Source organism: Mus caroli, chromosome 19 (genome assembly GCF_900094665.2).
Source record: "Mus caroli chromosome 19, CAROLI_EIJ_v1.1, whole genome shotgun sequence".
Classification (NCBI taxonomy): Eukaryota; Metazoa; Chordata; class Mammalia; order Rodentia; family Muridae; genus Mus; species Mus caroli.
Genome location: NC_034588.1, coordinates 29,621,605 through 29,643,055, shown reverse-complemented (window position 1 = coordinate 29,643,055; position 21,451 = coordinate 29,621,605). Strand labels below are relative to the sequence as shown.

Genomic DNA, 21,451 nt, shown 5'->3' with positions numbered 1-21,451 from the left:
ATTTCATGAGGGTCAGGTGTCCCCTTTTGGCATCTCTAAGGCATTGCAGTCCTGTGCACTGACATACAAGCAGGCAAAACACCCATACATGTATAATAAAAATAAAGAAATCTTTTAAAAAGAACATGAAAGTGAAAAATGGTACAAAGCCACTTACTGAACTTTCCTAAGTGTGTACTTTCTCTAGCAAGCAAGACCTTCTTACCTCTGCTGAGTTTCTCACTTTAACAGAAATGTAGAGGAAGCTAGCTGCTCTAATTCCTCTGCATATAACTCAGAAGCTACATCTTCATAACATGTCAACAGCTTTGCAAACACCAGACGGAAGAACTGGCAGTTAACTTTCTGTGCCGATGTGGCTGGGCCATGGTAGCCAGACATTTGAGCAAATATTCCCAGTTGTTTGTGTGGATTTTACTTTTAGATGACATTGACATTTAAGTCAGTGGGTCTCATCCAATCAGTGAAAGGATTGAAAAAAAGACCCATTTCCCCAGAAGAGGCGATTCAGGTAGCAGAATAGCCTTGCACTGAAATTGCACCTCTCCCTGGCCTTTCAGATTTTAAACCCGTTAGGCTTCATAATCACATGAGCCAATGAAAACATGCATGCACAGGCACACACTCTCACCCTTTCCTTCTTCCTCCCCATCCTTCCACCTCTTCCCTCCTCCTCCCCCTCTTTCTCTCTCTTGGTTGTTTCTCTGGAGAGCACTGATGTCTATGTCTATGTCTATGTCTATGTCTATGTCTATGTCTATGTCTATGTCTATGTCTATGTCTATGTCTATGTCTATGTCTATGTCTGTATCTATCTATCTATCTATCTATCTATCTATCTATCTAATGTAAAATATAGTATTAGTTACCCTTTCTCAAAACAAACAAACAAACTAAAAAAGTAGGGTGCTGCAGACATGGTTCAACTATTAAGGACACATCCTGCTCTTGCAGAGGACCCTAGCAGGCAGCTCGGCATGCTTATATCTCCAGCTCCAGATAATCAGGTGCTTCTGGCGTCTGTGGGCTGCTGGACTCATGTGCATATGCTCACACATAGACAAATCATTTAAAATAAGTTTAAAAAAATACAAATTCAAAGAGGTTTCTCACTATAGACATCCTAGAGGTGTCTCAAGTTTCCTTATGAGGGGTGTGTGTATGTGTGTGCATATGTGGTGTGTTTGTGTATGTATGTATGTATGTATGTATGCAAATGTGTGTGTATATATGTGTACATGTATGTGTATATTTGCATATGTGTGTATATATATGTGTGTGTGTTTCTGTGTGTACGTTTGTTTGTTTGTTTGTTTTAGTGGAGCTGTAGATTGTTAAATCTATAAGGCCTTTCACATGCTAGGCAAGCAGGGCATCAATGAGGTTCCAACTTAAACAATTTTTATGTGTCATGTGAGTGAATAAGAGGCTTTAAAAATTGTGGAGCTTATTTAGTTGTTTTTGTTTTGATTTTGAAAAAGAGTTTCTTGTAGCCCAGGCTGCCCTAGAACTAATAGGCTAGGATGACCTTGAACTGCTGATAGATCTTAAGTACTGGGAACACAGGCCTGTACCACTAGGTCCAGCGAAGGATTTGTTGTGTTGTTTTAATATGAACAGTAGCCATGTGTAGTAACCATGCCTGCTTGTAAGCCCAGCATTGGGGGTAGAGATAGGATAGATTATCAGGACTTCAGAGCATCCTGCACTATAATAGTGAGTTTGAGCCTAGCCTAGGCTGAGACTATCTCAAACTCCACTCCCAGACCCTCTAAGAAGTATGAACATTTTGAAGAATTTTTAGATAAAATGGTTAAAAAGATGTAATTGCTTTCTGGTTTGAAACTTAAAAAACTGGCTCTCATTTCTTAATGATGATTTTTTAGTGTGAAAATTATAAGACTGTTTCCTTTTGTCTCCCTTTTGCTTGCATGCTTAACGTTCTAACTTGACTGTCTCTCTCGGCTGTACGTACAGATAAAAAAATAAGGGCCTTGGTTTGATGTGTAACATGAAAGACCCGGAGTGAGATCAGGGTTTGGAAGCCAATGGGAGGGACGAACAAAGAGGACATCCTCCCGGGATAGAGAATACACTTGTCTTATTTGTGGGTGCGAGATAATGTGAGTCAATGAAGTCTCCAGATGTCAAATACTTTAGAATGCTTCTGACAGGTAAAGGTCTGTGTTGTTCTCATGTGGGACATAAAACTCCTTGGCAGCTATGAAGCCCAGTTGCAGGGATATCACTTTGTCCTCCCCAACTCTCTCAAGTTAGTAAGACCTAAAAGAACGTCCCAGGTACCAACGGCAGCTGCCAGCAGCTCAGACTCAAGTCTGTCATAAAAGCCTGTGGTATACAGTCAATACCTTTACAGACTGCAGATTAGATACCGCGCAGGAAGATTTTGTTGTCTAAGTGACTTTCTTCCAAAGACCACTGGAAGCAGGAGCACCCAGCCCCTTTGCAGCGAACACCAAACTCAAAGTGGGGCTTTCTTGATAAAAGAACGAGGTAGCAGAGTGTAGCTCCCCAGGTTGCTGGGGAAACCCAGCTGTAAAGTATTAATAGAACCACAACCAAGACTACCAGGAAAGGGGGAGCTAACAAAGGGTGACACATTCAGGGATGCTCCAGTCCTAAGGAGAAATCATGCTCTCTGTAGGTTGCATACTGAGGACACCACTGAGAGAGGCCACCATGCTCCGTTCTGATTATACAGGCTTGACTAGACGGAGGGAAAGCAAACTGCAAAGCAAAGGTCAAAGGGCTATCAGGAAGCCTAGCCGTGCCTGCAGCACGCCAGCAACACTGATGTCCCAAGGACACGTTGTTTTTCAGCTGCAGACTGGGCTTAGTGAACACCCACAGTGATGGGGAACTCTCCCTCTTTTTGAGATAAAAGACTTACCTGTGGTCTCACATGGACAGGACTCTTGCTAAGTAATAATACCAACTGCTCCTATATGCCAAGGACTGCAAAGCTGTGTGGGCGTGGACGTGCCTAATGTGGTTCTCTAGCTTCTTCCTCTGCTCTTGGCTTTTTGTATGTATGTATGTATGTATGTATGTATGTATGTATGTATGTTTGTATGTATATTTGTTTGTTTGTGACATTGGTGGGGATTGAACTCAGGGCTTCATACACAGGAGGCAAGCGGTCTACCTTAATTACAGTCCCAGCCTTTTCTCTACATTGTTTTAAAAGACTTATTTTTAAATTATATGTATCTGTGTGTGGTAAGGGCAGGTGAGTGTTCATGTTCATGGTAGTCGGAGGCATTCATTGGATTCCCCTGGAGCTAGAGTTACAGATGGTTGTGAGATGGCCAACATGGGCTCTGGGAATCCAACTCCCATCCTCTGTAAGAGCAGAACATGCTCTTAACCACAAAATCTTGTCTACAGCGTCTTTTCTACTTAGAAAACAAAACAAGACAAGACACTTAAAATTTTATGTGCCTGGGTGTTTTGCCTGCATACCATGTATGTACAGTGCTCAAGGAGGCCAGAGGAGGGAGTCAGCTTCCCTGGAACTGGAGTTAGAAATGGTTGGGAGCTGCCACGTGGTTGCTAGGAACCAAGTCCCGGTCCTTTGCAAGAGCTACAAATGCACTTAACCACTGAGCCATCTCTCCAGGCTCTCCGGTTTGTTTTTACACATAAGCCTATGCTACAGCTGAGCTAGCTGAGCATCCTCTGTGGCTTCAGACATTCCTTGAGCCTTTGGCCGTTCCCTTCATGTGTTTCAGCTCTGTTGAGAGTTCCCTTGACTGGTCCATTATGTTTTAATCTTGTTTTTGGAAGAGTATTGTTGTTTTAACCATAGGAAACCCAACAGATAATTTCCTGTCTAATTGGATTATTTTTCTTTTGCTTTAAACAATTGTCAGGTCTTTTCTCTTCAGCATCGTAGATCTACTTATTGGCTGCTTAGACATTTTCTTTCCAAAAAAATAAAATTAATCTTTATTGCATAATTTGGCCTTTTAAAGGAAAAAAGATGATAAAAATGATCTCTGAGACAAATGATATATTTGGAATTTTACCTCATTCTGATACAATGTGGAAATTTATAGTCCCGGTGAGGGTATATTTTTAGTTCTGTAACCATCAATTACTATAGCTTGCAATTAAGTCCATGCATAATCAGACTTGCAAACAAACAAGGAACGATCGTACATAGTCCAACCGGATACATTTACTTTAAATGAAATCTAAAATGGATTTCTTCACTGTCTAAAAAGGTTTTGTAAGTGTGATAGAAAATTTTAATTTCAAATTTCTGGAACTTAGAGGGAACCAGAACTCATTAGACGATCATAAATTCAAAAGAACTCAGGGACAAAGTGTGCAGTGGTAACTTAGAAACATGTTTGCTGATGTCAGCCAAACTCAACACTACAAATAAAACAATTTCATCTGATCCAGAAATTTCCTGTTGTTTGTACTTGAATAAACAGAAAAATGTGGTATGATTTTACTGTAACTGGTTGGATTATGAACTGAGCAATTCCAACTGGTAATTTGGATTCTTAAAAAAATTATCCTTAATAATTAAAAAAAATTAATATGACATATCTAATTACAATAATTTAACTACTTGGAAAGTGAAGTACATACCACTGGGAACCACGCCTAGAGAAATATAAACACAAGAGACATTTTTCAGCACTCCACCACGAAAATCTTTTTCTTTTTCTTTTTTCTTTTTTTTTTTTTTTTACAAAAATCTTTAAGTAACAATGTCAATGAACAAATTCCTATTATGACACTTCACACAGGCAACACGCACATCTTTTCAGTTCCTTCTTATGCTATTTTTAAAAACAGGCACATGACACCAATACTATTTTTGTGTGTGTGCATTCTAAAAACATTGTTCAACGGATTATCTGTTTGAAATAATTATAACACATGTTCGTCACGCTTTTAATTTCAGCAGTCCTGCTAAATGGTTTCCAAACCAGGCTTTGGGAGAACACATAGTCAGAAACAACTGTAGAATGTAGGAGCCGGAGGTTTAGAGGACCTGATAGCCCAGGGAAGTAAACACAAGTGTTGGGGTCATCAGAACCTGTATTTGAATGCAAGCTTCAGGTGAGATTCCCGCCCTTGGTAACACTTTTTACCTTATAGAGACTAAAACATCTTCATTCAGGTTGAATGGATAACCTACCTCAAACTCTAGTTGTGGGTGCTTAGTAAATACTGGCGGTATATGCGGGGACCTGCATCCCTGCCTTGGAAAGTTAGCTGATGAAGACTTTAAATAATGGAGTTCTCTTTATCCCAACACCCAACAGCACACGGGACATTTCTTCTAGGAGGGCCCGTGACAACCCTGAAACCATATTTCCAGTGAGAGGGGAAATAAGAGAAGACATTGATGTGAAATAGAAACCCATAAATACCACAAGCACGGTTGCTTTGCAGGAACTTTGTTTTTGTATTATTCTATTTTCTTTTAGTTTTGTACTAAATAGACTGAATTGTATTTTTAAATTCAGGGTAAAATGGGAACCTTTTAGAAAATTAAAACTAACAAAATACTTCATTAGGAGGCAGAGTGAGATTGGCATCTGTTGCTTGCAGATTGTAAGTAACCAAGAGATTCACAGTTTAGAACTAGAAAGATGTAGCCATGTGTCTGTGTGTTTCTGTGTGTCTGTATCTTTGCATGGCTGTGTGGTTATGTGTCTGTGTGTCTGTGTGACTGTGTGGCTGTGTGGCTGAGTGGTTGTGTGGCTGTGGCCACACAAATATTTCAGTATCGATGGTGACTCAAACCTTCATGAACTGTCAAAGATGAAGTAATAGCCGGGCGTGGTGGCACACACCTTTAATCCCAGAACTTGGGAGGCAGAGGCAGGCGGATTTCTGAGTTCGAGGCCAGCCTGGTCTACAGAGTGAGTTCCAGGACAGCCAGAGCTACACAGAGAAACCCTGTCTTGAAAAACAAAAAAAGAAAACCCAAAAAACAAAAAACAGGAAAACAAAACAAAACAAAACAAAAACCAAAGATGAAGTAATATCTATATGAATGATACCTTCCATGCCTTCATATGTGTGTGTGTGTGTGTGTGTATGTGTGTATTTTCTTATGTATAGTCTGATATATGTGCCACTTTCTGGAGCTTAGGTGTTTCTCAGTTTAAAAGCCATCACACCGGGCACGGGCTTCAAGGAGACTATGGCATGGGAAGTGTATTGGGCTCAAGTAACCTCCCCCAGATGTCACAGCCTGGGGAATTCAGAGTGCACTGGTTTAAAGAGATGTGGCATGTGGCAAGAATCCATTTCTGCCATTGGATGTGGGCAGAGAAGCTGTCCTGTCTACTCTTTTCTCAGGCCCTCCCTGTCCACAGCAGCTAGGGGAGCCCTGCTATGTACATGCTCAGTAAGGAGCTGTCGTTAGCTAATTACATTATCTGGGCTGACTCAAGCCAATACAACTTCAGATAAGCCATTTCAGGTTTTTAACCGTCTGTAGCAGGGGTTCATTTCTGATAATAGCTAACATGTATGGAACTTTACTATTGCATTGGGCATTTTCCTGAAACATTCAATATCCCAGAGAGGTGGATACCATCATTATCATCACCACCATGCAGATCAGAGATCTAATGTCAGTGAATTGACTTATTAGGTAGGTTCACAGCTGATCACTGACACATAAATCCAGAACGGTTTGGTTTCAGAGCTTCAGAGCTCATACTATTATATAATTATATTATATTACCTCAAGCTAGGCTAAAACTAAACGAAGAGTGAGACTCATCCATGATATCTTTGTTCAGTACAAAGAATTGAACCCACGACCTCACCAATGCTAGGAAAGGGCTCTACCACACAGCTGTGTCCCTGGCTTTCTTTTCCTCTTTTATTTTGAGGTAGGGTCTCACTAACTTGTCGAGGCTATCTTTGAACATGTGATCCTTCTCCTTCATCCTCCAAATTGGCTTGAATTATAGACCCATGCCCTCTATTTTTTATTTTAATTTTTAAAAAAATTTCTACCTTATGTATATGAGTGTCGTGCCTACAGGTATGTGCATCACATGTGTGCAGTACCCATGAAGGCCAGAAGAGGGCATCAGATTCCCTATAGATGGTTTTGGGCTGCCATGTGGGTGCTAAGAAATGGGTCCTCTGGAAGTCAGTGGTCTTAACCACTGAGCCCTCTGTGCCCTCTGTTTTTATCAGTTAATTTACATAAAAACCGAGGAGGCTTTGGGAGCCATGTAGATCTTTGAATCCTGGACTATGTAAGTGCAGTGGACTCTAGTTGTAGAGTAGTTGCAGAGACTCAATCAACAGAGAATTTCTTTAAGAACAAAGTGAGCCTCATAGAAAGTCCCAGAAATGACCTGCATGGGGTTATGGAAACTGCACAAACATCCAGCCTGGAACATAGTCTTTAACATATCCATGCTGGAGCCTCAGCATAGAGCGAGCCATGTAGCTTATGAACGTATTGATATAAAGCATAAGCAGCCTCCTAGGGAGTCCTCGTCTGAGGCTGACACAAAGGGAGTGAGTATTTTTCTGTTCACGGACACTAGCACTGAGAACTTCAGTGTCTGAATGACTGTTGAATGCAGAGATCCACACAGCAAGTTCCACGTAGTTTTGGGCTGGATGTGGGGACACAGGAAATACACACCAGGAATTCCTACAAACACTTGGGTTTGGGTTTTGGAAAGAACTGAGGTTGAACAAGCAGAGAGAGGGGCTTGGAGCTCGGGGACTCTAATAGTAATGGGAAAGTGGTCAGGTTAGGGGCCTTAAGGGAAACAGAATCGAAAGGAAATGGAAATGGAAATGATATGAGAGAGTGGAGAGCTGTTGCCCCAGTCATCCAGAAGGATTATCTATGTCTTCATCTTTTGGAGTCAGAGACTTTCTTAAGGATCTCGCGAAAGCTACCACCTCAACCCAGCAACATTTTCTTTCATACCTTTCTCAAAAGAGAAGACATAAGATGCTTTATTCCTTCCGTACAGTCTAGGACCTCAGGCTAAGGACCCTTTACCACACCGATCCCAGCAGCCCTATTTGCCATTCAGGCATTTTTCTTTCTGGAACAATTCTTGTACAAGACACTCTTTGGAATGAATCCTCGTCTCTCAATGTGTTTTTCCCTGTGGTCACAGCTCCAGCCTGGACTCTCATTCATAGTCAGCCTCTCTGATATGGCTGGCTGCTAAACCCATTATGTCCTTTATGCAGCCGTGTTTAGTATGTGTCAAAAACAAGATATCAAGATAAATGTCGTATTTCCTTCTTTGGGTATCCTGAACTTCTGTAGCCCATTGGAAAGGACACCTGGAGAGCAGCCTGGTGCAGAAGGCGTACCAGACAGGAGTTCTGACTGTGGTCGTGGGGCATCGCTTATAAGCTTTAAAATGTGAGCATTGGGGGTTGGGGATTTAGCTCAGTGGTAGAGCGCTTGCCTAGGAAGCTCAAGGCCCTGGGTTCGGTCCTCAGCTCTGGAAAAAAAAAATGTGAGCATTGATTCTGAGCTCAATGTCCTCCTCTGAGAAGTGGGTATTTTCTAGAGATTTTATAAAAATCAAACAAAACAGTGCCTGTTACAGGAAGCTAGGCTTAAATCAAGTGTGCTTTTGATGGTACATAATCTCGGAAACAAAGGCTTCCAGTTGTGGGGCATGCTTAGTTACAGCAGAGGGATAAAGGTGTGCTCTAGTCTGTCTTAGAATTCTGCTTCTAGGCCATTCCCTAGGCAACAGCCTCAGTCCCAGAGAATCTTTTCAAAGACTGAGCATCTGATTTGGTCTTTTCTTCCTAATAGGCCTAAAGCCTTGCCCAGGATTATACATTCAGTGTGAGTCTAAAGAACTTCTTCCCTACCTGGCAGCTATTTCCCCACGGTCTTGAAATAGAAAAATCCATGTCTGAGGACTGCAGGGGACTCCAGGAAGGAAAGTCTTAGAGAACAGCTTAGAATTCTGAATAGCACTCGCTTCCGACCTGGACCAGATCAGTGTTTTTCTAAAGTCATTAGTCCGGGGTCTAGAAGTTATCATCACATTCCCTTGTCAGGGTTCAGAGGATGAAACCATCTTCATCTGTTGTGTGAGGGTGCGAGCGCCGACAGATCAGCAGCCACCAAGGAAAGCAGGGATTGGACCATGACACCTTGTGATGGGTGCAATGTGGAGGAAGGGAGGTGCTTGTGAGTCAGTAAACTGTGATGGGATCTAAACTCATGGATGCTCCCAAATGGTGCTTCTGCATACCAAAACCCAGCAAAGAACACGGGAACTCGGAGCTGCGATGGTTTCAAGTAAAGCCTTCATTTCTCAGCAACTTGGCTTTACATAATAAATCCTTTGAGAATGAAAAACAAAATTTCTAAAAATGGAAACAGATGTAATAGAAGGGACACACAGTAATCAATACAGCTGTTCTAGGGTCTTCAATCCAGAGGTTAGTGGTCCTGCCCATGTGCAAACTTGTATCTCTCATGGGATAAGCAGGAAGAGACAACATAAAACCTACCGTCCAGTAGTGTGTCGAAGTGTAGAGTTTGCAAGTACTCCTTCTCCCGCATAAAGCCTTTGAGGGGAGTGGCCCAGCCTTCACTCAGAATCTGCACCCACTGCAGATCCAGCTGGAAAACACAGAAAACAAGGGGGTGTGTCCATGGCGGCTCTCTCTCAGCCGTCAGGCCCCAGGGTAGGTCTCCATCTTTTTAACTCAGTTGGCAGGAGGATGACGGAAGGATGTCTGCGTCCTAAGTGTTCCCACATGCTCTATGAACCTCTCATTCAGGAGCCAGCTATGTGTATACAGGGTTAGAATGCTCCTATAAAAGAGCGATCACATGACTCCAAATTGAGATTGTTTAAATACTTTCAGCTGTAACTGTTCCCATAATAGGAAAGAAAATTAAAAATTCACTGGTTCCCCCCCCCCATATTGGTTGTCTTGTCCTTTTTCATTAGACACAGTTACTGATCATTTGACTGACCTGAGCAAGCCACAGACTCTAAGATAAAGGTCAGTGTTGTTATCATGGTATGAAAACCCTTTAAGCTCTGGCCCTAGGAGTCACAGAGGATGCCCATCTCCTTTTGCTCCCCAATTGGGACCAATTTACCAACACTCCAAGGCAATGTGTGGTGGAAACACACAGTCACTTCCAGCTGAGAGGATGATAGAGGCTATGCTTCGCCTTTTTTTTTTTGAGATTTATTTATTATTATATCTAAGTACACTGCAGCTGTCTTCAGATGCACCAGACCTCATTACAGATGGCTGTGAGCCACCATGTGGTTGCTGGGATTTGAACTCAGGACCTTTGGAAGAGCAGTCGGTGCTCTTAACCACTGAGCCATCTCTCAGCCCTATGCTTCGTCTTCTTGACCACCCTCGAAGCTCTATGGACTGCTTTAAAACTCAGCACACAGGTCACTGCTCTGAAACCTTTCCTGTCATCCATGTGACCCAAAGAACCACCCATTAGGTCCTGAGGTTCTCTGCCCCTCAGACCACTCAGATGCAGGAACTCAGAGCACTCGCTTTGATGTGCTTACTTGTCTGCCCAGAGGATAGAGGCCCTTGGGTTCATTTTACAAAGTCAGAGGTCTCCATTCATAAATCATTTGTGAGGTCCTAATTACCAAAACCAAGTACCCTATTAACCTGTCTCATTAAATTTCCAAATTTATAATGAACTAAAAAAAAAAATAGCAAAAGAGACTTGGCCATCTTTATGCACAAGAAAGACTGAAAGGTGAGTATCTGGGCTTGCATCGCACGTCTTCCAGCCAACGAAATCAATACAACTGACTGCCTCTGCCTTTCCTCAGGTTGGAATTGTCCTGATGTGGGGCAGGTGCAATCTGCAAAGGAAGCTTCTAAAAGAACTACTTGTTCTTGCTCATCTTGTACCACATAGACTCCATACTTGGCCTTGCATCTCGGATATGGGTCTCTAAGGACATATTTGAGGATGACTGCTTTATCCAAGAGGTTATGCATAGAACACCTCCGTAGGTGTGAGGCGACTGTAGCTATAAACTTTCTCCAAAGACTTATCTTTGACCTGTTGGTTGTTTTATTCTTGCCTATGGTGGCTGCCATTTCACGGCACAAAAAAAACCATGTTCTTCACAGTGACCACTTTGTGTCTATAGAAGCATCCTGCCAGGACCAGCACCCCTTCCTGAGGTGTCATGGATGTATACATCGCAACAGAATCAGCAGACACACAGCGGGAAGCTCTTCTTGTTTTAGATTAGTGCTTTTTCCCCTTTGTATTCTTCCACACTTGCCTAAGAAGCACTTACATTCTGGACAAACTTTCTCAGCCATTGCTAACAAATGATCCCTGGAATTTCATTTCAGCAGGAATGAAGGTGCAGGGGAGCTATGCAAATTGTCCTATGCAAATATGGTTGCAGGTGAGGGGGTGGGGAATGTCTTCATAGACTCACCTTTACTCAATATTTCTTAGGGTCAAAGGAATTGTCGGGCCTACGAGATGCCCCAGGGGCTGAAGGTGCTTGCCACCAAGCCTGATAACTTGAGTTCAATCCCCATACATGGTGAAAGGAAGAAGGAAACTGACTGCTACATGCAGTCCTGAGTTTTAAAGAGAAATTGTATAATACTTTATAATGTTAGATTCTAAGAAGCCTGAGTCTCTGAGCAGTCTGTATTCTCTTACCTTGGTAATTGATAGTGATGGGAGAGTCTCTGCCTCAGCTCGGACTTGATCAACTTTGTTTTCTGGCACAAAGAGTTCGTGGATGCCTTTGATGGTGGTGTGGGGTACAATGTTCTGTGGGAAACGGAGTTGGCAATAGTTACTGAGATTGGCAAGGGAATAAAGAAACTCAGATTATCTTTCAACACACACACACACACACACATGCACACACGCACACACACACATACACAAACACGTACATGCACACTGCACACATTGGCAAGAACCACCCTCCTACCTGCTCTTGCAAAAGTTCCACCACCTGTTGCACACAGTCGCTTACTGAAGACAAGTTGGTCTTCAGCACACACTCTGGAGTTTCAGGTTTCTCATAATCAGAGTCGATGCCTGTAAACCCTGCGGAGCACAAGATCTAAATCATACTCTGTCTGTGGAAGAATGCTGTCAACCCAAGAGGCACAACATAGAGTGCACTCATGTGTTAAGCTGAAAATGTGATTTGTATCTAAGACTTTGAACAGTCCATCCTTGACTCCTTGCTGTAGATAAGAAAGATACAGCTGTATTTTCAGTATGGAAAGCCTTGTGTTAGTAATGACACCCGGCAGAAACCAAGCCTGCTGCTGCTGATTAGAATACAAAAGGAAAGGAAGGGAGAAATTCCATGAGACTCATTCCTAAATCTGAATTCATCTATCTGTCTGCTTTCTCTGAATGCCACTCCTTCTGCCTGAGGTTGACAGTTCCTTCAAAGAGAATCCTAAAAGGCCATGACCATTCTGAACACACTGAGCGTGTGCTTTCTGCAGCCGGGACAGAGTATGTAGCTTCAGACAGATTTCTAAAGACAGAATCAGAAGACTGGCAGGGTCAGTAACTGTCAGAGGTGCTGCTAGCTACTTTCATACCTTTAATCTCTCCTGCTCGGGCTCGTTTGTAGAGTCCTTTTACGTCTCGGCTTTCACAGATATTTAAAGGCGCATCTACAAAGATCTCAAAGAACGGGAGTCCTGCTGATTCGTGGATTTTTCGGGCATTCTCACGATCCTGAAAGATCGTGTGTTTAAAAATATAAAAAGAGAGCAAGAGTGGAGGGGGATGCCCATAAACCCAGCACCAGGAAAGTAGAAGCAGGATGAAGAGAGTCAAGGACAGCTTGGAAGGGGAGGGCCAGGCCTGAGTGAGCCTGACACTTGCTCTTTTTTGCATAAAATGCGGTATGAGGTTCTTATCAGACAACAAAAGTGCTGATACCATGTTCTTGGGTTCTGCAGCCTCCAAAGTCCTGTGCAGAATAAACCTCTAATCTTTATAAATCACCAGGTCTGGTATTTTGTTAAAAGGGAAAAATGGATTAGGACAAAATTTCCTAATGAGAGTCTTCATGGCAAAGCACCGTGTACTCTTGAAGTTAATACCCTTGGGATACCAGGAGGTGAGTACTTGACAGAGTCCTTTCACCAAGCCCAGAGATGTCCCTCTCATAGGCACACTGCCTGAAGGGAGCTGCCGAACACAACTTCCTCTAAGAGCAGGGCTGAGCTCTTAACACAGCAAGGCTTTGCTAGAAATATCCTGCTTTAGACCGGAGCAGGGATGCCCCGGTCAGTTCTGTCCCCTCTAAGCCCATAGAAGCCCGTGTTTTGCAGTGGACTGCTCTGTCTGGGCTAGCTAAATATTCTTGTTCAAACGATTGAAATTACAGACTGGGAAGTTCTTGCTCAACTCTTTCAACTCTGACCACATGTCCCTGGTGACTGTCACCCATAACGGCCTCATGTCAACTGGGGGGCACTGGCTTCTGGCAGTGAGGCAACTCTCTTTACATAACCAATAGAGGAAATGAGAGGACTCAGAAAGGAGAGGGAATGGATGGGAAAGTGAAAGTCTGGTGACTTTCTGATCCTCCCCCTGCCCCACCTCCCACTCCCCCGCCCCCCATCCCCACCCCGCTCCACTGGCTGAGGGCCACAGCCCAGGGAGGACACGAGGATACCAGCTCCCACCCTGGGCCAAATCTTTCACCTTTGCAAAAGGAGAGATAAAGCTGGTGATGCAAACCAGGCCGGCGTCGGCAAAGAGCCTGGCCACCTCCGCAATCCGACGGATATTCTCTTCTCGGTCCCCGGCAGAGAATCCCAGGTTCTTATTAAGGCCATGACGGACATTGTCCCCATCCAGGGAGTAACATGGGATGGCATGAGATACAAGGTACTCTTCCAAAGCAAAGCTTATGGTTGTTTTTCCAGCACCAGAGAGACCTGTTGAGAATAGGCAGGGAGACTTAGGATGATAAGTGACCGACTCAGGAATGGTGGTGCATGCCTGTAATCTCCGTGTGGGTGAGGTGGAGACAGAATGATCAGGAGTTTGGGGCTAGTCTCTCAATAAACCAAAGTCCTCAAAAGATGAGAAACCATGAGGTAACCTGGTACCTTTATACATAGCTAAACTCTTAAGAGAATACTCTAGGCTTAAATGAAAACCATTAAAATCTAGAAAGAATACAAAGCCCGAGTGCTTGCATCTGTTTTATAGTTTGGAAGGTTTTTTTTTTGTTTGTTTGTTTGTTTGTTTCTGAGCAACCGAGGTTTGTCAATAGGGAGACCTGGGGTGGTAGATCATGTGCTGTTTTGCCTGCAAACACCTTAAAGATTAGGAAGTTGTTCATACAAATGAGACGTGCTGGCTGCTCTTGAGAAATCAAAGCTGTGGTGACAGCTGACCTACCTCTTCTGGTAGCACTTAGAGGAGACAGGGAGTGGCACCCGGAAGACTAGCAAGCTCACCCTCCCCGCTCCCTGTAGATTTCACTGAACACCCTCTAGACATTAGACCCATCTGCTGCCCTTTGGCTGTGAGAGTTTTCAGAAATGACTGTTAAAACACAGAGATGGTTGACCACGCTGACCGAGGCTGAGGAGTTCTGAGCTCTTAGGTGCCTGTGCCCTCTGAAAGACACTTCATGTTTTATGTGCAAACAGAGTCAATGCGTCTGCCACACAGAACTCAAGGTGGAAATGGGAAAACCAAAGAGAAAAAAAGGAAAAAGGAAAAGCAGAGAGAAGATGTACGTGTGTGTGTGTGTGTGTGTGTTTGCACACACATGCACATACATGCATGCAAACAAGCGCAAGTGCATGTATGTGCTCATAGAAAGGTAAACAATAAAGCTGGGACAGAGCTCAGGGGAAAGGAAACATGAAGAGGAAAGAGAAGAAAAGAAACAGTCCCTAGGTTTTCAGTCTCATTTTAAAGTCAAGAACTCTTGACTCTGACGGGGGAGTACTGAAGACATGGCCGTGGAAGGTTCTAAGAATTTTTACAAAATCACTATAGTTTCTTTTGAATTGATCTTAGTAACAGATTTCTCTTAGAGTTTATGTCAGCTGGGAGGTAATGGAAACAGGAACCCTGACTCTCAGGTGTGTCTTCTTGCAACCGAATAATGAAATTAAATTTCCTTCCATTTGCCTCAGCTGTTGGAGAACAAAGGCCTTCCCTCAGTCTCCTCGGAGCTGGGCATTGGCTCTCCTCTGGGAGTACTCTGGAGTACTGCTGTCTCAGCAGGGGGCAAGCTCTGGGCTGAGTGCATTGATGTTGTATTTCATTTACTTCCACCTCCAACACCCATGAGTCAGGGTCCAATATGTGCTAGCTCTTTATAAACCAGGGTATTGGGCTCAGAGAGGTTAAATCACTTGTGCAAAGCCATAGAGCTGAGGCGGGTGGACCGGCTTCTCAAAGCTGAGCCTCTGCAGTCAATTGGTTTCTTTTGGTCTACATCGCTGACATCAAACCTCTGAAGCGCAGGCATAAAAGTAAATTTGGAAAAGGTGAAGAGAAGAAAAGTCAGAGGAAATAAGCTCTTTACACGTCCTCAAAGTTTTCCCTTTTCAAAAGGGTGCACATAGAGAACATAAAAACTCCATCTCCCAGGGGGAGAGGGGAACGCTACAGGCGTCCTGCCAGGCAAGTTTGTCACGCTGGCACTTGGGGCTCGATCCCTGTGCATTGTCTGGCCTCCCCTTTAGAGGACAGATGAAGTTGTTTTGATGCAAATCCCAGCTGTGAATAAAACCAGGAAACCACTAGCACCAGGAAAAAGTCAAGAATAGCAAGAAAACAAAACAAAAAAAACCCAACAAGCAAACCTGGGTGTGTACCACAGCCCTCTAGTCCCAGCACTGCAAGGCTAAAGCACTCGATTGTGAGTCCTGGGCCGGCCTGGGCTTCACAGTGAAACCTCACCTCACAAACCAGAAACAGTGCAAGTGAACATTGGCAACAAGCAGAAGACAAGCAGGAGAAACTGCAGGCAGGCCCTCCAGCGCCACATTCTTCCTAGCTGCTCTCGGGTTAGATCTTTTCCTGAGTGAGCAGACAATAGCTCACGTGCTTTGATCAAAGCACAAATAACATGCTTTTGTTTCTGCCCTGCCCCCTTTTCTGGAAAGTCCTGTCTATGAAGTGAACGCTGGTTTCCCTTTTTAAAATCCTGGCTATGTCAACTACAGTTATCAGGTTAGGGCTCAGACCTGGGCTATCAGGGGTCTTAAGGCCTAATTGCAAGTTCATTGTTAATCTCTAAGGTTTTGGAACTTGTGGATCAAAAAGGACAAGAAAAAGGGACATTTGCCCGGTCATCTCAGAGATAGAAAGCTGTTTCTACAGGTTGTCAAAAGACAACCCGTGGCCAAGATGAGATAGATATCTAGCAATCTTTCTCACACAGACTCTTAACTTTGTTAAGGGAATAGGCCTCCAGAACTTCAAAACATCAGAGAGCTAGCTCTAAACATCCGTAGCCCGACAGGCTGCCAAATGTTCCCTGTCAAATTAGGAAAAACCCATTTGTCGTGGCAGGAAATCTGCTTAGGGGTGCATAGGAGAAGCTCCTTAGAGTTGAAAGGTGTCACAATCCACTTGTCTCATCTCGTGCTGCCAAAGAGAGGTAAGTGACAGCTAGTGGCCTCTCTCAGCCTGTCAGACCCTAGTTCTCACCGATAAGAGAGTAACGACCAACAGTGTCTACATGGCTCTCCTCTCCACTCTTAAAAAGGTTCAAATGAACACCGAGTTCCTTAAAATCATGTCAGGTTTCCATTTTTAAAGGTTTCTTGAAAAATGTGTGTGTGTGTGTGTGTGTGTGCGCTGATACCTGTTAGCCACACGGTACATCCTCGGAATCCTCCCCTGGTTCCAACCACTTGTCCTCTCTTGTTCCTGCTCACATGATGGGCCTGGTAGACCACATTGGTGGATTTTTGCTGGTCCTACAAAACAAAACAAGATGGAGCATAATATTTGATTAATAAAATGTGTATGCTTTACACAGAACACATGCACTCGTTGTAAGTTTAAGTTGCAGAGTTGCAGTATACAACAGTGTCTATGAAACATATTTGGAAAAGTCCCACCCTCCTCCCCCAGTATTTGAACTTTCTTTACCCCACTCATTTATCTACACATATGCCAGGAGAAATTTTGTTTCCCCAATGTAATTAATTTTGAAGTACTGTACAATATTATCCCATTGACCCATACAACACAATCTACTACATAAGTAATAGAATTATGGCTCTGGCCTTTTCTAGCTACACCTCCTTGTCTCGAACAAGAAAACGGAGTACTAGCTATTAATTTTACTAGTTTAAAGACAAACCCTGTCTTTGGAACAGCCTCCTTTCTGACTCTTCAAATTAGACTCTTTAGATGCTCTCATAGCTCTGGTTCCATGGCAGTTAAAATTGGGTACCTACTATAGGAGGCAGAGGGAAATGTCTGCTTCTGTACATGTATGTTCTCTTCAGAGTCTGTGGGCTTAAACACAGAACAACCTAATACTCCTGCAGCAAGGGGAATTCTAGTGGGGCTGGTTGGCCCATCCTGTCTCCTTGGAGCCAGGTGACATGGTAAACGCTTAATAAAGTCAAAATCAGATGTGGTAGCTCACACCTGCTATTCCAGTACTTGGGAGGCAGAGGTGGGAGAGTTGTCTGGAATTTCAGGACAGCCTGGGCTATGTAATGACTTTCAGATCACCCTGTGCTACAGTGTATAATGTCTCACAAAGAAAAGAAAGAAAGCAAACTATCTAGGTTCCTCCCTACTCAACCACGGATAAGAGTTTGGTCTCTAAGTGGCACACTGGCCACTGCCTCAGTAGAACTAAACTTTGGGTTTTTTTTCTAACACACACATCATATATATGTATACACACACACACACACACACACACACACAGTTTTAAAGGGTTATTTATTCTATGTATGTAAGCACATTTACATTGTGGTTCTCTTCAGACACACCAGAAGAGGGCATCAGATCCCATTACAGATGGTTGTGAGCCACCACATGGTTGCTGGGATTTGAACTCAGGACCTCTGGAAGAAGAACCAGTGCTCTTAACCGCTGAGCCATCTCTCCAGCCCCTTTTCTACTTTCCCAAGGTCAACATGCCATCCTGGTAACGTTTCAAGACCCCAACAGAAATGAACCAATTCACACATCATACACCTGCATTTGTGTTATGAGAACACCAGCCTAGCCTGGGAACAGACTCTCAGACCTTCGTCATAAATTCTGATCGGGAGGTCCAAGGCTTGATGAATAATGAAGGAAAGGATAAGTGATCCGGCAAGCACAGTTTGGGGTGGACTTTGATAAAATGTAACCTGGTAAGTCAACAGGCTTTGGACTACCCGTATGTGTCTGTGATGTAGTAATTTCTGAACTCTAAAAACCTATTCTCTTGGTGTCTCTGTCTCCCTGTCTCTCTCTTTTTCTGTCTCTGTCTCTGTGTGTGGGCATATGCATGGGTGAGGGATAGAGTTCAATAATGAGTGTCTTCCTCTCTTACTTTCTGCCTTATTTTTTAACCTAAGGCCTCCCATTAAGCCTAGAGTTCAGGAGCCAGGATAAACTGAATTCTACTGTCTTAGTCTCATTAGCCCTGCGCTTGCAGATATGGGTGTTACACCCAGCTTTTTATTTTTGTTCTTTTATTTACTCTTTGAGAATTTCGTACACGCACGCAATTAAATATCATATCCACCCACATTTCCTTCCTCCGAATCCCCTCAATTTCCCCAGCACACCCCCCTCCCAAATTAAATTAATTTAATTAGTGTTGTCCATACATACATACATGGGTATGGGACCATTCACACCCACAAAGGAGCATGATTCTTTTTCCTTAGCAGATGTCAAAGCTCCTTGGTTAGGGGTGGGGCCTTGTGAACCTCCCCTCCCATCCTACTCCCCCATATTGATTGGCTTGATCCTGGGCAGGTAATGGAGGAGACATGTGTCCTCCCAGTCCTCCCACATTTCATTCTTCCTTCCTCCTCTTTGGCAGTGTTTCCTGAGCCTTGGCAAGAATATCCAGTTTTTCAGTGTTGGTGCTGGGGATCCACGCTCTGTTCCCCAAGTGTGCATACCATGCACCTTACCCAGGAGCTACCCCCAACCCCTCTATGAGCTTAATATACATTTAGAGCGGAGAGAGCACCAATGTTCTTAAACAAGACCCAGAGGATACTAGGAAACTCCAGATCACGTGCAGGCAGCATTTATATGCAGAGTAGATCAAGTTACCACTTTTCTGGGTCTCCCTTTTGTAAAATTAGTGATTTTTTACTATAAGTGCAAATAGTAAATAAATCCATCAGCTGTTATTTCTTTGCCCTTGCAAGTAACCACACAAAGAAACAAAGATTTATTTCAAGATTGTCTTAGGATTTCTATTCCTGGACAAAACATCATGACCAAGAAGCAAGTTGGGGAGGAAAGGGTTTATTTGGCTTACACTTCCATACTGCTGTTCATCACCAAGGAAGTCAGGACTGGAACTCAAGCAAGTCAGAAAGCAGGAGCTGATGCAGAGGTCATGGAGGGATGTTCTTTACTGGCTTGCTTCCCCTGGCTTGCTCAGCCTGCTCTCTTATAGAACCCAAGACTACCAGCCCAGAGATGGCACCACCTACAAGGGGCCTTTCCCCCTTGATCACTAATTGAGAAAATGCCTTACAGTTGTATCTCATGGAGGCATTTCCTCAACTGAAACTCCTTTCTCGGTGAAAGTTGACACAAAACTAGCCAGTACAAAGATGTACCCCAATATTGGGCAGTTAAATAATTTATAATAACCCCATAAACTAATCCAGCTACCTCCCACCCCCACTCCATGATATTTGCATATTACTGTTGCATATTATATTTGCATATTGCATATTAGGCTTCAGATTTTTTTCTGATGGTGTTTTCTTGGACCCCCTCCTTGGGCCAAACTCTTCATTCTACTGGCAGATCTGACTCTCTCTCTCTGTCTCTCTGTCTCTCTCTCTCTCTCTCTCTGTCTCTGTCTCTCTCTGTGTCTCTCTCTGTCTCTCTCTCTGTGTCTCTCTGTCTGTCTGTCTGTCTGTCTTTCTCTCTCCCTTCCCCTTGGCTGGCAGAAGCTTCTGCCCTGTTCTCTCTTCTGTCCAACCATTGGGTGATCAGCTTTTATTGGCAAGGCAGAGAATAAATGGTAACAATTGTTTACACAAACCTGAGTCAGGAGATTCTTGGTATAAGCATTAAAACGTTGTGTCAGATAGAAACAAGATGTGAGAGAAGAGAAATCAGCATTTGAAGAACACAAAGATAACCTTTACACAGTGCACAAAACCGCTATGCCTACACACTTTAGAAACTAAAAAGCCCAAAAGGGCTATAGGTAGAGCTGTCTGGGAGTTGACATGGGATAATGAAGTGAATAGGTTCTGTCAAGACCAAGAAGCTGACCAAAGGTGAGTGCTGCTGGCTGGTATTCAATGCAGACCCCAGCACAAGAGACTGCAGTCATTGGATTGTAAGCATTCACTTCAGAGAGTAGAGGGAAGGAGGAGCTTCCTCAAGACCCCTGAAATGATGGCAATGGTGGGGCACAGGCCTGATAATGTGGCAGAGTCTGCCTCTATAGGGGCAGTTGACAGGAACAAGCATAGCAGTGGTGTCTGAGGTGGGCAAAATGGCGGCTAAGACCCAGGGAGAGAGAGGGGGTGTCAGCCAGGTTAGCTACCTACATCTTCCAAAGTGGATGTTCTAAGGTCTCATCAGACAAATCTAGTCAGAGCCCGGAAGGAGTAGGTACAGTCCTAGCACACTATGGGCCAGACAGGGTTGCACGAGAGGGAGACCCAGTCACTCTATAATCGAAGGACAGCGTTCGCACCTCCTTCCTCTGTCTTTGCTATGTCACTAAACTGAGATTACTACGTCTAAATTCTCAGGACTGGAAGACCATTCCTGAGCTCCTTCATTGACTTTCAGCCCCCACTCTGTGCTCAGACAATCCTAGGCACTAAGCCAGCAGAATCCTTGACATCAATTTGGGTAGAAAGATGAACAACAACAAATTGAAGTATCTCTACTTCCCTAAGGAGAGAAGCACACACTGGGAATGATTGCCATCAATAATTAATAATAATAATAATAATAAACATACCCCTGATGAAAACCCAAGTCAAATAGCAGAAGGGCTACAAAGTGGAACACTACTCAGATCCCAAAATGAATAGATGGCTGATATGTTCAATGTGAATGGAATGACTGACCTTATGCCAACCCCAGGAAGTCTTATAGAAATGACGTCTGTGTGATTCCATTAATAGGAAGTCACAGAATGGGGAAAACAAACCAGCCACGTTAGAACAGCAGCTGCTCTGGGTGACTGCAGTGCTCCTGTGCTGAGAAAGGCTTGGTAAG

At 43.6% G+C, this 21,451-nt stretch overlaps 1 protein-coding gene across 4 annotated transcripts in view; it reads right to left on the bottom strand.

Moving 5' to 3' along the window:
• Positions 1-21,451, bottom strand: part of Papss2 (3'-phosphoadenosine 5'-phosphosulfate synthase 2) — a 71,961-nt gene that overhangs the window by 16,492 nt on the left and 34,018 nt on the right. For 2 of the 4 annotated variants that reach the window (XM_021151270.2, XM_021151269.2), the window contains exons 2-8: positions 16,863-16,977; positions 13,727-13,962; positions 12,610-12,748; positions 11,979-12,097; positions 11,699-11,812; positions 9,526-9,637; positions 4,624-4,638 (exon numbers count right to left, since the gene is read on the bottom strand). In XM_021151270.2, coding sequence (XP_021006929.1) covers positions 4,624-4,638; positions 9,526-9,637; positions 11,699-11,812; positions 11,979-12,097; positions 12,610-12,748; positions 13,727-13,962; positions 16,863-16,977 — 850 coding nt within the window. The remainder of the gene's footprint in view (positions 1-4,623; positions 4,639-9,525; positions 9,638-11,698; positions 11,813-11,978; positions 12,098-12,609; positions 12,749-13,726; positions 13,963-16,862; positions 16,978-21,451) is intronic. The other 2 variants (XM_029472299.1, XM_029472298.1) reach the window with 1 other exon arrangement.